Genomic DNA, 12,556 nt, shown 5'->3' on the forward strand with positions numbered 1-12,556 from the left:
AAACTGTAAATATATTGTAACGAGATGCTTTAAGTGTCATCTATTGATAAGTATGTTTAGGTTGTAAACTAAATTAAGAATTCAGGCTTTTCCAGTGAGCAGCATAAAGGAAATTATTTGACTTTAAATTTTGCACGTATGCTGCAAGTTTGCTGAGGAAATTAGCTCTGCATAACTCTGATTTTATTGGGTTTTTTTCCCTTTTTTCATGATTTTGAAACATTTTGGCAAATTTTAATCATATTGTAGAGGAACACAGGAATCTTTAAATTCCTGAAAAGTTCATAAAGCAGCATCTGTATGAAAAGAGAATCCTGCTGAGAAAAAATCAGTGCAATTCAGCTGCAGTACACTTGGTTTTGCAGCCGTTGGATGTCTGTCATTCCAAATGTGACTCTAACCTAAATGGAGCTTTCTTCTGCCCCAAAAGACTATCACAAAGGATATGTGTAAACAAGGGTAATTGCATTGAGTGAAGTTCAGGGGTAAAGGACATAGTTGCATGGGAAGCTGCAGTCTTGGAGTTTTGCTTTTCAGAGAACAAATTGCTTTAAGTGTTGTCTTGAGGATCTTTGGGAAGTTTCACACACTGATATAGATAATGTCATACTCAAAAGACAGTATGGCCTGTCTTCAAACAGACAGTTTGTGTCTTGCAATTCTTTAAGGAGCAGTAGATTTTGAGTTGATCTGGAATCCTACACTGTTTTTATTTGATTCCTAGTTCTTTTTCCTTTTCTTTTTCTTTTTTTTTTTTTTTTTGAGGGGAGGACAAAGGGGAGAAGGGTGCACTAAAAGAATAACAGTAATACTTCTGTGTTGTCTGGAGTGAAGGTGTGCCTCCCAGCATTTAACAAGTGGCTCAGAAACTATTAGTCTACAGAGACTGATAGAGTCTGGGTTTTTTTCTCATTCAGAAGATGTAGCCAGCTGATAGGTGTAGGGAAGTGGGGATAGCACATGCACAAACATTTGTGTTAATTGAGCCTTTGGATGTAAGGAAAACTAAACAAAAAGAACTCATGACTTCCTGTGATCGAGTGGTTTTTTGTCTTCTTTCAAATATGAGCATCTTACAGTCTTCATTGGACAAGATCCTGGGCAGTTTGATCTTCAAGAACTGCTGCTTTGATAGAGGGAGTTAAACTAGATGACCTCCAGCAGTACCTTCCTGTCATAATTGTTCTGCATAATGTATTTATCCTTACAGATTCCCAGAACTAGGAACATGACAGGATTTATGTTTCCACAGATGTGGGAAAATGAGGTATAGAAAAGATACAGAAAGAGACTTGACTGTCTCAAGTAACCTGCAGATTGATATTGTGTGCCTAAACCCAATAGCACCCTTCTTTCAATCCTGCAGGGGCTTGAAGTCTGCATGTGTTCTTGAAACTCCTACAGCTTCTGCCCAGGATGTGAGACAGATATCTTCCTTACTTTGCTCTGGGGCTTTTACTACACACCATCTTCCTTGGAAGGTGCTATGACTTGCTTTGGATACCTGTTTCCCGGCCTCTTACTCTTGTTGTTTAAAGAACCCTAGTGATATGCAGATCGTGCAAACAATCTGGATGACATACTGTGTATCACATGCCCTGTAGGACAAAGCTTTAGTAGCTGAATCATCATTCTTGAGTTGACATCAGCATTTCAAGCGTTGGCTTCTATGACTTGTATTAAGATACGCTTCAGTAGTACTGATGAATGAATTTGGTGATAAAATGTTGAATGGCATCTGTCACTTGTTACCTGAATTGCAGGTTATCTTGGCATATCCTTTGTTTCCAACCATTGTATGCATATTGGGAAAGCCAAAGAGGTTATCTACCACACTTCAGAAATTCTATTTTATCTTTTCTTTTTCTGTTTTTTTAGGGTGTATGACAATCTTACCCACTATCCTATTTCTGATAACAAGAGTATTGAAAGAAACAGCAGTAAAATCGGCAGATAATCAGGTCCCACCTCCAGTCAGTGCAGCCCTTCAAGGGATAAAAACTATTGTTACTCTTCCAACAGTCAAGACTGATGAAACTCAGAAACAATGGACAGGTCTTATCCGTAGCACACTGGCATCTATCTTGGAAGATTCTCAACCTGGTAAGTAGTTTCTCATTGCAGCAGGGTTAAAATTAAAGAGAACTGAGTTTTGCTGTAATGAAAAGGCAAGTATGGTATCTGCCTATAATTTTATGTAAGACCTAAGTGCAGAGAGCATAACTTATCAGTTGCTAAACAGATTGTGTTGAAGAAAAGCACAACATTGGCTTTAATAAAATACTGTTGCATCTCAAAGAGTTCCCATCCCGGATTTGTCCTTGTTTGGTCTGTTTTCTTTGACAGTGTTGATCATAACCTCCTGTTAGAACTTTTCTCTTTTGCAACTCATCTTGCAGCCCTACCTTTCTCAGGTTTTGTGCTTGCACAATTTATATATTCTTTAATGACTATATAAAGTGGTAAAGTTAATTGAGTGTGAAGGCAGCAACAGATAATTGTGGCAAGGTTCGGACTGAGTAGGATACTCACAATACTGTTACAAGGTTTCAGTGGTGAGAAAGAAATCCTACCCCTTCCAAAAAAAACCCTGTTACTCACCAGCAGGATGGATACTGTGTCTCTTCAGAGAACTGCAGACTACTTCTCTTGGTTCACATGAGTGCTTTGCCTTGCCCTTCAAACAGTAAAAACGATGTACGGTCTCATCTGCATAGTTAGCAAAAGAGAGACACAAAGATTTGCCATTTGCACAATGGTAGTTCAGGGAAAAAACCATCCCATTACATTGCCAAGGAGCCATTTGTAGAGAGTGAAGAGGTTGAATGGAGCTACTCATGTGAGAAATGGGAAGCGAGTAGGTAATTGGAAATGATTCTGAAATATCCGAAGGGGGAGGATCACTAGATTTGTGTTAACCAAGCCAAACTTCTAATTTGATTTATCACATCAGCTCTTGTCTTCCAACCTTTTGTTACTGTAAAGATTCCCCAGTCCCTCTTTCTAGAAACATTACTGGCTTTAGGCTTTTTTGCAGACTTCAGAAATCTTTTTTGGTTCCTTGCAAGAGTGTATGTTTTCCTTTTTCTTTCCAGTTTTCTTTGAAGTGGGATAGCTCACACATACAAAAATCTAAGCAAAGTCTACTGCATACAATTTCAAGTCTCATCATTCAATAAAATTTAAACAAGCCTTAATTTAAATAATGTAAGGAAAGTTGTCACTTAAAATGCTCGGAGTAGTTTTTTGAAGTGAAGTTTCACATCGTGGTTAAGCCAATTGAGTGACTGGCTGACATCTATAGAGGGCAGTCATGTTGTTTTTCTTTTTTGCTGACTTTATACATGCTGTTTCTTTGTGCCTCTCAGGGGAGAACAGAACCAATCTGGCCAACCAAATCAGCAGAACAGTGTTTTTTATGTATATTATAATAGTTTATATAAAAACATACATTTTTTTGTTCCTGTTGTAAATTCACGAATGAGATCTGTGAAGACAGAGCTTGTGCACAGAAAAAAAAAAAAGACAATGGCAAATACAGGCTATTTGAAAAGCAAGAAATGTTAAACTAGGACTGTTCCTATTGGTGACAGGTGGCTGTCAGATCAACTAGTCTGTTCTGTGAAACCTCATGTTAAGTAAAAGTTGTTGCCATGCTGGATATCAGTTCCTTACTCTGCTGTATCAGCTGGATAATAAAACTAAAATGAGGTAAACCTTTAATGGACAAAGGATCTAACAAAATAGACTTTTTTCCTCTCTTGTTTACACATTGAAAACAAAAAATATGACTCGGTCCAAGAAAGTGTGGGTGTGATGTTTCAGAAAATTTGACTTCTTTTATTAAAACAACTATTAGAATAGAGTTGCTCAGCTTTTTGTCAGTCACAATCAATAATGACAAAGTGATTTTGTAATAATTAGATGCGTGTGTAGTTGCAGATAATTTCAAGTACCTATATTTCCTTTTTGAGTTTATCTGTGTTCACTGTCTTTTACTAAGTAAATTCTAAAGCCTTTTGGAATAAGCTAACAGCATGTTTGATTTTGTTTTTCAGAAGCCTCTAAACCTATTCTTGATGAAGTAAGCATACTTACAGCTATTGCTCTCTTCCTTTGGTCAGCAAGCAGTGAAATAATTGGAGTGCAGTCTTTACAAAATGGATGTATGAACAGATTTAGAAGTGCATTAAATTCCTGTGATCCTTGGGTAAGATCATGTTATGGGATTGTGAATGATATATAGACAACAAAAACTAATTGTCATATATTTAACACATTTCCTGAATGATGCCTTTACTTCAGGGACAGATACTGCATGTCAAAATAATTAGAATTTTCAACCGTACCTTATTGAAATTCATAAGCAAAATAACCCAAACTAAGTGCTTCTAGATAAAGTGCGTTCATAGCCTGATGCCAGATTCTTGATGTGGAGCTTTTTAAAAGACAAAACCAATCTTTGGTATGTGAAATTTTTTCAAATGAAAAGGTTGTTTACCAGAGAGCAGCGACATCTCTACATTATGCTGATCTTTTATAATACAAATTAACCATTTTTCTGTGGATAAAATTACAGCCCACAATTTTGATCAATTTCATATTTGTTTGTGCAAAACCTGTACTTATTTTACACGTTGATACAAAATTCAGTTTAAGAGCAAAAATATAATATTGTAGTTGCCATCAGAGCATCTACACATTGTGAATCATTTGTCTCTTGATTTCACTTCTGCCCTTCGGCTTGTCTTTATGAATTATCTTCTGAATTATTTTCTCATTAAATGGGAAAGTTAAAAAGTTGTAGACTGACTTTGTTCAAGCAAGCTAATGCACTGTATGGATAGTTAAGCTTAACTTTTCCAGCCACGTATGTATCAGACAAGTCTGTGGGTGGGAGCTAAAGACAAAAATCTGTAGTATTTCCACAAGCAAGCACTGCAGAGATTCCTGAGAAAAAAACAGGCAAAAAATGCGGATATGTTTAGGGTCACAGTGAGGCATGTAAAATCCTGTTCAGACTGATAATTCTTCTCTGTAGCAGGGCAGGTGTTTTCCAGCATGAACATAAAATTCAGTTTGTTTTGAAGCCTTACTTTAGATGGAAAGCTACTTAAAATTTTAGTGCATGAATGGAAATGTCAGTTATATTAAGCAGAAACTTTTATGTCATGATCTCTCTCCAGTCTGTATAAACACATGAACTGTGAGAGAAGTACATTTTTGCCCACCACCCTGCTGGAAAGCTGCCCGTCAGCTGGAACTTACCACTATTTTTGTAACTCACAGAGAAAACTTGGACAGCGGCCAGTCTGTGTCCATTCTCCTCTCACTAATGTGCAGTACATATACTCTGTGATACTTTTTGTGTGTTCATTCTAGGTTTTTAAATTTATTATACTCATTGTTGCAGTCAATAACTAGACACCCGTTTGTAATAAAAGCATGGTACTGACTGTACTAAAAGCCTTGAACTGATTAAGGAAAAAAAAAGTCTTCTAAAGAACTATTGCTGCCTCATAAGAAATACAGAAGTAGTTTTGAAAGTATTGCCACCTGCAAAAGTCTGAAAAGGTTCAATATAATGTATAATAATAACCAGAAGTCTGGTGAGCTCAATTCCATTTTGTTCCAATCAGATAACTCACTTGAGAGACCCAAGTGTCTCAATGATAATGGGCAAGTTTTATGTGGGATTGTACCTTATATGCTTTGAAGAAGCCCTGATTTTACCTCACAGGAGTTTTTGTAGATTTCTGTGTATGCAGAATAGTCAAAAGTTTTGTACTACAGAGATGGAAGAAAATAAACTTGGATGAAATTCTTCCATCAGATGCAGTCATAAAATGCATTTGAAATCTGTATGCAGTTAAGAAAATACTTCTACTCTTTATTTCAAAGGCTAATGATCTTTAGCATGATAACAAGCTAATAAGAAATGAAGTTTAAACAACATAGAAAGGGAAGGGAATTATTAGGAGTGGTATGGAGAGATAGAGGAAAAATTTTCTGAAGCAGGTCAAAGATGATGCTGAGTACGATGCTAAGGGAAAATGTTCTTCTGTGGAGCTACCATACAAATGATATTAGAATAAGTGTTATTACTTCTGGCCTTAAATTTGAATTGTATAGAACACTTGAAGCTGTGTACTAGTGACCTGAGCTGTGTAACTTCTATTTTCTTACCATTAGTTTTTATTATCTGTGATTTTTATTCAATAGTTTTATGTATATATCTGTGTTTTCACTGACCCTCGGATCTTCTAACAGATCACTGTGTCCAGTAGTACTTCCTCTAGAACATTTCTGTTCAGCATGTGCTCAATAACTCATCCTGTTCAGACTTTAGTGCAGTTTGAAAACATGTGCAATGTTTTATCCTCTTATTTGGCGTGGGGTTTTACTTTTCCAGAGTTCTGGGTTGTTTGTGTGAGATTTTGAAGGAAGATCGTTGTACACCCAAAAAAAAAGTATTCATAAGTTCATCTAAACAAGATCATCAGTGAGTTATTTTCCCAAACCTTGGCATTAATAATCTCTGCTTTCCACAGAGAGGGAGGAGGGAAAAAGAAAAATAGAAGGAAGATAAGGAGAGCATTCTGTGATCCAGCTCACAGTATGGCTACCTGTATACTCCTATACTACTACCAGCACAAAATAGGGAATGAGAAGGAAGGATGGACAGGCCTGACACTTTTGGCTACAGCCTTGGTTTGAGTTAGAGCAATAAGATCCCTTTGATCTGAGTCATTTTTATGGTCTGTGTTACCCTTCTGGGATTGGAATAGAATATCATGATTTTGAAGATTCATCTACTATTAGAACTAGTGGTTCTGAGACTTAAAGATGTGGTTCACTGTGAACCAGTGTAACTGACTTGTATGACATTAACTATGCCTTTATTTTCTCTGAGTTTATATTATTACTGCTTTTTAGTACCTGCATGTTCTTTCTAATTGGCCTTCCTTTTATTGAAAACTGGGCTAATACTGTTTTAGCAGATGGGCTGCGTTGCTGCTTTCCTCTTATTCAGTATGTTTCCTTCCCCTTTAGTAGTCCTTTTTTTTATTATTATTATTATAGATAACAGAGTTTATTAGAATTCTGTGAGTTAACAAATAACTTTGAGGACAGTGTATTTATCTTTGATTTGATTAGGTTCAAGCCAAGTGTTACCAGCTTCTGCTTTCTGTGTTCCAACACACCAATCGTGCCCTATCAACTCCGTATATTCATTCATTGGCCCCTATCATGGTTGAGAAGTTGAAAGCTGTGGAAAGGAGCCGCCCGAACAACAACCTGGAGCTTTTAGCAGTCCAGGAAGGAATTAAAGTCCTTGAAACATTGGTCGCCCTTGGTGAGGAGCAGAATAGTAAGTATTTATGTTTTCTAGAGAAATGTGTAATGCTAAAATAGAATATTGAACATCAGAAACTTGCAGTTAGGCACTTGATGGCACAGTCACAAATAGAACGTGTGCGCAACATGCTTTTGTAATTACAGTACTAGAACTTTTGCGTACATGAACTTGTATAGCACATGCAGTATGATATACTGCAACCTTTGCATTTCTGGTGATTGCAGGAAAAAAGTTTCTGAACATGAACTGCAGTAATGAGTGATGTATTATTCTGTTTGGGAATGAGTAGTTCACACTATTTAAATTTACTTTTTCTCATTGTTAACTTCTACTTATTTTAGTGGACTTCTATCAGATTGCTTCTACCAGCTCAACAAAGTTTATCTAAAAAACCCAAAAAGTTGAGCAGTACTGGTCAGAGTGTCTTGATTGTAAATGAAGCCTACTGTTTGCTTCAGTAGATAGAATACACTATTTATAATTTAAGTTAGTTATTCTCTAACTGGAACAATGTGCGTTCTGAAGACTTACTCTGCAGATATTTGACTTCAAATGCTGATAAAGTTCCTTGTAAAAATATTACTGTTAGTTTTTTGTGGGGTTTTTCTTTTGCTTGGTTTTTGTGGTTTGTTTATTTTTCCCCCAGGGTACTCTTTCTTGGTGTTTCGTTTTGTTGATGATAAAATACTAAATTTGTTGAGCCCCATTCTGGTTTGGGCACAGATGTTTGAAAGACGTTTAAAATGAGAGAGAAACTGAAGCAAATGAGAAAACAGAACATCTGATTTTTGCTGTCTGGAGACAATCACCCCATTGAGTATGAATTAGTCAAAACCTTTAGGGGAAAATAATCTACAAAATTTTAGATAAATAAGTTACCATTAATGTTTAAATTCTTTGAGCTTAAAATGTACAATTAGCCTATTACACATTTCGAAGGCATACTTGTAGCCTTTCTAGATACAAAAATTTACCTTATTGTTTAAGTTCAGCTGCCTTTTTTGTTCTGAAGGTCAACCCTTTTGATCTCTTTGCCATTTTGAGCTGTGGCCTCATTAGGTCATGCTAGGCCAAGTATATCTGTGGTGCTAGTTTTTGGATTAGAATCTTCCAGATTAATATAATATAACAGCAGAAAACTGTCCCTGACTTTTTTATGAACATTTGCATACTAATAGCGGTTCACTTTATGCTCACTGGGGAGGCTGATACTCAGATTCGATTGAATAGCGTTTCTGTCTTCCTGAAAAGTGTTTTGAAACCCTTTAATATGGTAGGCACTCTACATCTTACAATCTTTATCAATGATCTGCAATCAGATGGTGCAAAAGCATCTTTAAATAAGTGTCAGGATCAACATAACTGTAATGAACAATAATAGAAGTCTGAAACACAATTCTGGTAAGAAAGATTTGAGTGATGAAAGGACATGAAACCATCTACATTTAAGTTGGATTTTATTTGATAATTTTTTAATTACAGTGTTTATTGTCAGTTTTGAAAACAAGATTACCCTTATCAGTCTAGTAACTGATAAAATTATTTTTATTTTGTTTTATTCTCTGATATGGCAATTTTTTTTTTCTTTCACTTTTAGGAGTACAGTTGCTTGCCCTTCTCGTTCCCACTCTGATCTCCTATTTACTGAATGAAAATGCCTTCGCTTCTGCATCTGCAGCATCTAAGGATCTTCACGAGTTTGCACTTCAGAATCTAATGCACATTGGTCCACTTTACCCACATGCTTTCAAGACAGTAATGGGAGCTGCTCCTGAGTTAAAAACACGTCTAGAAACTGCAGTCCGAGCAAGTCAGGCCAGCAAAGCAAAAGCAGCTGCTAGGCAACCACCACCCACAGTACATTCCACCCCAACAATTAAACTGAAAACTAGCTTTTTTTGAATTACTTTTATTATTTTTGGACCATTAAGTAGTCAGAAGCATTACATTATCCCTGCATACATGTCTAATTTTGTGTAATTTGTATGTGAAAGGCTGTCTAATGGAGCTTTGTGTAATTACTTGAAATCCATGCATTACAAGGGAAGTGGCGTTACTTGTGTTTGTATAGATTTTTAGGAAATTGTGATCATATTTATGAATTTCTGTTATAAATTATCCACAAAAAGATTATTCTATATCTAAATACTTTTATTTATTTTTAAAAGCTCCCCCAAACCCTCCACTGGTTTTTGAAATCTGATGATTGTTATCCTACCCTTGTGCCAACACACTAGCACAGTGGGGACGGAGGGAAGAAGAAAAACTGTTATGAAGTACTTACTTACCCTGTACCGTGGGGAATTTCAAGTGTAGAAGTATGCATTTTTTCCTTTTAAAAACAAAGTAAGGAAGGAGATTGTCAGACTTTGTAGATCATCTCAGCTTGCATGAAAAAAAACACACAACAAAAGAGTTGAAAATTTTCAGCCTTTCTCAAGGTGAATGATCAAGCATGCTGTCTTAATGAGTTGTCCTTATTTATGTGGTGTATATTGCTTTCAAATTAGTTTCCATGCTTGAAAATGAATAAAGGATGCAAAGAATCTAATCCCCTATCTCTTCTAAGATAAAATTTAAGGGAATGCATTGGAAATTGAGTTTATAAAGAGAACTGCCTGCTATCTGCATTTTTGTAGGTGTAGATTTTGGCCCTTGTAAGGTGCTCTGTGTTTGCAGTCTTCCTGTTCTGCCAGCCACTGGTTGAGTATGTGATGAGTCAGTGCTCTGCCCTTTGTCCAGACTCATATTTGACCTTGCTGCAAGATTTTAGTCTCAGTGAATATATCATACCTGTAATCCTTGATAAAGTTTGCAAGCAGAATTACTGGAGTCCTTTGAACCTCTACTGACTCAGGGGGCAGAACACCAGTGAGAGTCAGGCTCCTCCAGTTTCTCCTTCCCCTACCAGGCTTTTCTTTTTTAAAAAGCATGTGACTCCTCTTGCATCTGGGTGAGTCTGGTCTGCAGATTTTGGAGCTTAGAGCTCAAGTGCTGTGATTCCCAATGTTTGTCTGCTGCCAGGCCTCACCCTTCCTATTGGCAGAAGTGTGGAACCATGTATTTTCTTGTGTATACAAGACTGACTTACGTGAATTTTTTGACACAGCTGTTGAATTTATGGGCTTCTATAGGGATCTTTCTATACATTTTGCTTTATAGAGAGAAGCTGCATAACTAGAGGCCTCAGCTAGGCCTGTTGAGTTTCATCTCTGATGTTTTTCTGGATACTCTGTAAAAACTGGGTATTTCAGATGCATCAACCTCAAATATGACAAAGGGATAGTAAATAGAATTGATCATGATTCATAGCTGGTTGAGATATTTTTAGATCGCTATTTTTGCATAGTCACTTGCCTCTGGGCTTTCTACTTTCCTGTAAGACCTTATCTAATATCCCTTTGAGTACCTATGCAAAATGGTCAAGACAATGCTCTTCTGCCCTATTGCATTTGCTGTGTGCAAAATATTTAACATAAAATCAGAAAAGCTTTCATTTCACAGTGAACATTTTAATACTAAAGTGATGACACAACAAATGGTGCATCCTCTAATCTCCCAAATTTTTTTCATAAAGCTGTTAACTTCTAAGTCTTGTTCCATTGTTCTATAGGAGTAAAGATATATGTGGAAGTAAAAACAATATGCTGTACATGAGGAAGAAAGTAGTTTCGCTACTTTTTTCATCTTAGTATGAGTAGTGGGAATTAAATTGATTAAAATATATCACTTTCTATTATGTGTTTCCAGCATTACAAAGCTGTATTGCTTAGAAGAAGTTCTAAGTTTAAGAAGTTCTGTTTAACATTTCAGAGAAAGTATTACGGAAACTCTTTCAGTACAAAATTGAAGACAAACATTTTGCAAGTAAAACTAAGAAAACGAGTTTATAACCTGTTTTAGATTTCTTCCTCCCCACCAGATAGTCTAGTAAATAATGACTTCTTGGAATGATTTTATCTGTAATCAGGTTTTGTTTACCTTTTTATCTGAGCACTTTTAAGTTTTGGTTAGACTCTAGTTGACAAGATGTCTGAAAACTCAGAAAAGGGGGGGGAGGGAAGTGTAGCAATCAACCATAACTAAGTCAGTAGAAAAAGAGAAATAAGTTAGCAGAAGGGAAAATGGTACTAGATAGAAGTAGAGGGATAGAGAAGGGAGAGGTTTTTCTTTGTATATTGTGTGGCTGTCTACAACATGCACAACTCTCATTTGTATACATCCTTCCCCAGTTTAGTCCTCATTTGCTTCTCTGCTTACTCCTGATACTAAAGGTATAACCGTGTGGTTTTACATAATATTTTGGCATCAAATTTCATTTGATTAAAAAAACCCTGAAGTAACTTGAAATGTCTGTAGTGCTTATTGTTTGTCACTCTCTTTTTGTTGTTTTTCTTTGTCAAATGCTTTTTAAATGTGCTCCGTTTCCCTTTCACATCTTTCATCTCTCTCTCTGCTGTTTCCTTCCTTTTTGAGTGAGCCTTGTTGTTCTACTCCAGTAGCACAGTCCCTCTTCAGTGCTTTCCCTTCAGTTCCCCTCTGCTCTCTGGAAGCTTCTTTAATTGTCTTTCCCAAAGAGGTCGCCCACCAGCCACAGCTCTAACTCCGAGGGCAGGGTTATGAAGCAGGCAAGTTCGGTTTTGGAGCAGCCAGAAGGAAACAGGAAACACAGCCTGAGTAAGCAGTGGGGCACTCCTTGCATGCCCGAGGCATGGCGAAGGACACGAGTGGCACAAGCAGGGCCCATTCTCAGGGCGCGCAGGAACCCCGTGGAAGCTCTTTGGTGGCATGTGCCCTCTGTCACACACCTGTGGTACAGCCCGTTGGAGCAGCGTGTTTGTGTCTCCAGTAAGGCTCTGGTGCTGGTCTGCTCATGGCATGGAAAGCAAGCCCAACTTCGACTCTTTGTGCCTTGGGGACAGGGGGAGAGGGCAGTGCTGCCAGCAGTTTGCGCCCTCTGCCTCACAGGATCTTGTTTTCCCTTTCCTCATGTGGGAACAGGCAGCGTGGCAATTCCTGAAAAATTTTGTGTTGCTCTCTTCCAGCATTCCAAACGATGTTCAAGAAACCCCTGCTGCCTTGGGCAGGATTTGCAGCTTTCGGCAAGATGAGGCCGAGCACTGCTCAGAGCAGGGCCGAAGCAGAAAAGAAGGGTCTGAAAGAGCAGGGCCTGACCTGAGCATGTGGGACTGCTGC

General features: G+C 37.4%; 1 protein-coding gene across 3 annotated transcripts in view; it reads left to right on the forward strand.

The window, feature by feature from the left end:
* The window catches only part of HEATR5B (HEAT repeat containing 5B), a 57,498-nt gene extending 45,793 nt beyond the window's left edge, over positions 1 to 11,705 (forward strand). For all 3 annotated transcript variants that reach the window (XM_027641261.1, XM_027641262.1, XM_027641263.1), the window contains 4 exons: positions 1,879 to 2,103; positions 4,059 to 4,210; positions 7,159 to 7,372; positions 8,958 to 11,705. In XM_027641261.1, the coding sequence (XP_027497062.1) occupies positions 1,879 to 2,103; positions 4,059 to 4,210; positions 7,159 to 7,372; positions 8,958 to 9,262 (896 nt within the window). In that variant the 3' untranslated portion in view covers positions 9,263 to 11,705. The remainder of the gene's footprint in view (positions 1 to 1,878; positions 2,104 to 4,058; positions 4,211 to 7,158; positions 7,373 to 8,957) is intronic.
* The last annotated feature ends 851 nt before the right edge of the window (positions 11,706 to 12,556 follow it).

The sequence above is a fragment of the Corapipo altera genome, unplaced genomic scaffold, assembly GCF_003945725.1.
Source record: "Corapipo altera isolate COAL_440 unplaced genomic scaffold, ASM394572v1 48b, whole genome shotgun sequence".
Lineage (NCBI taxonomy): Eukaryota > Metazoa > Chordata > Aves > Passeriformes > Pipridae > Corapipo > Corapipo altera.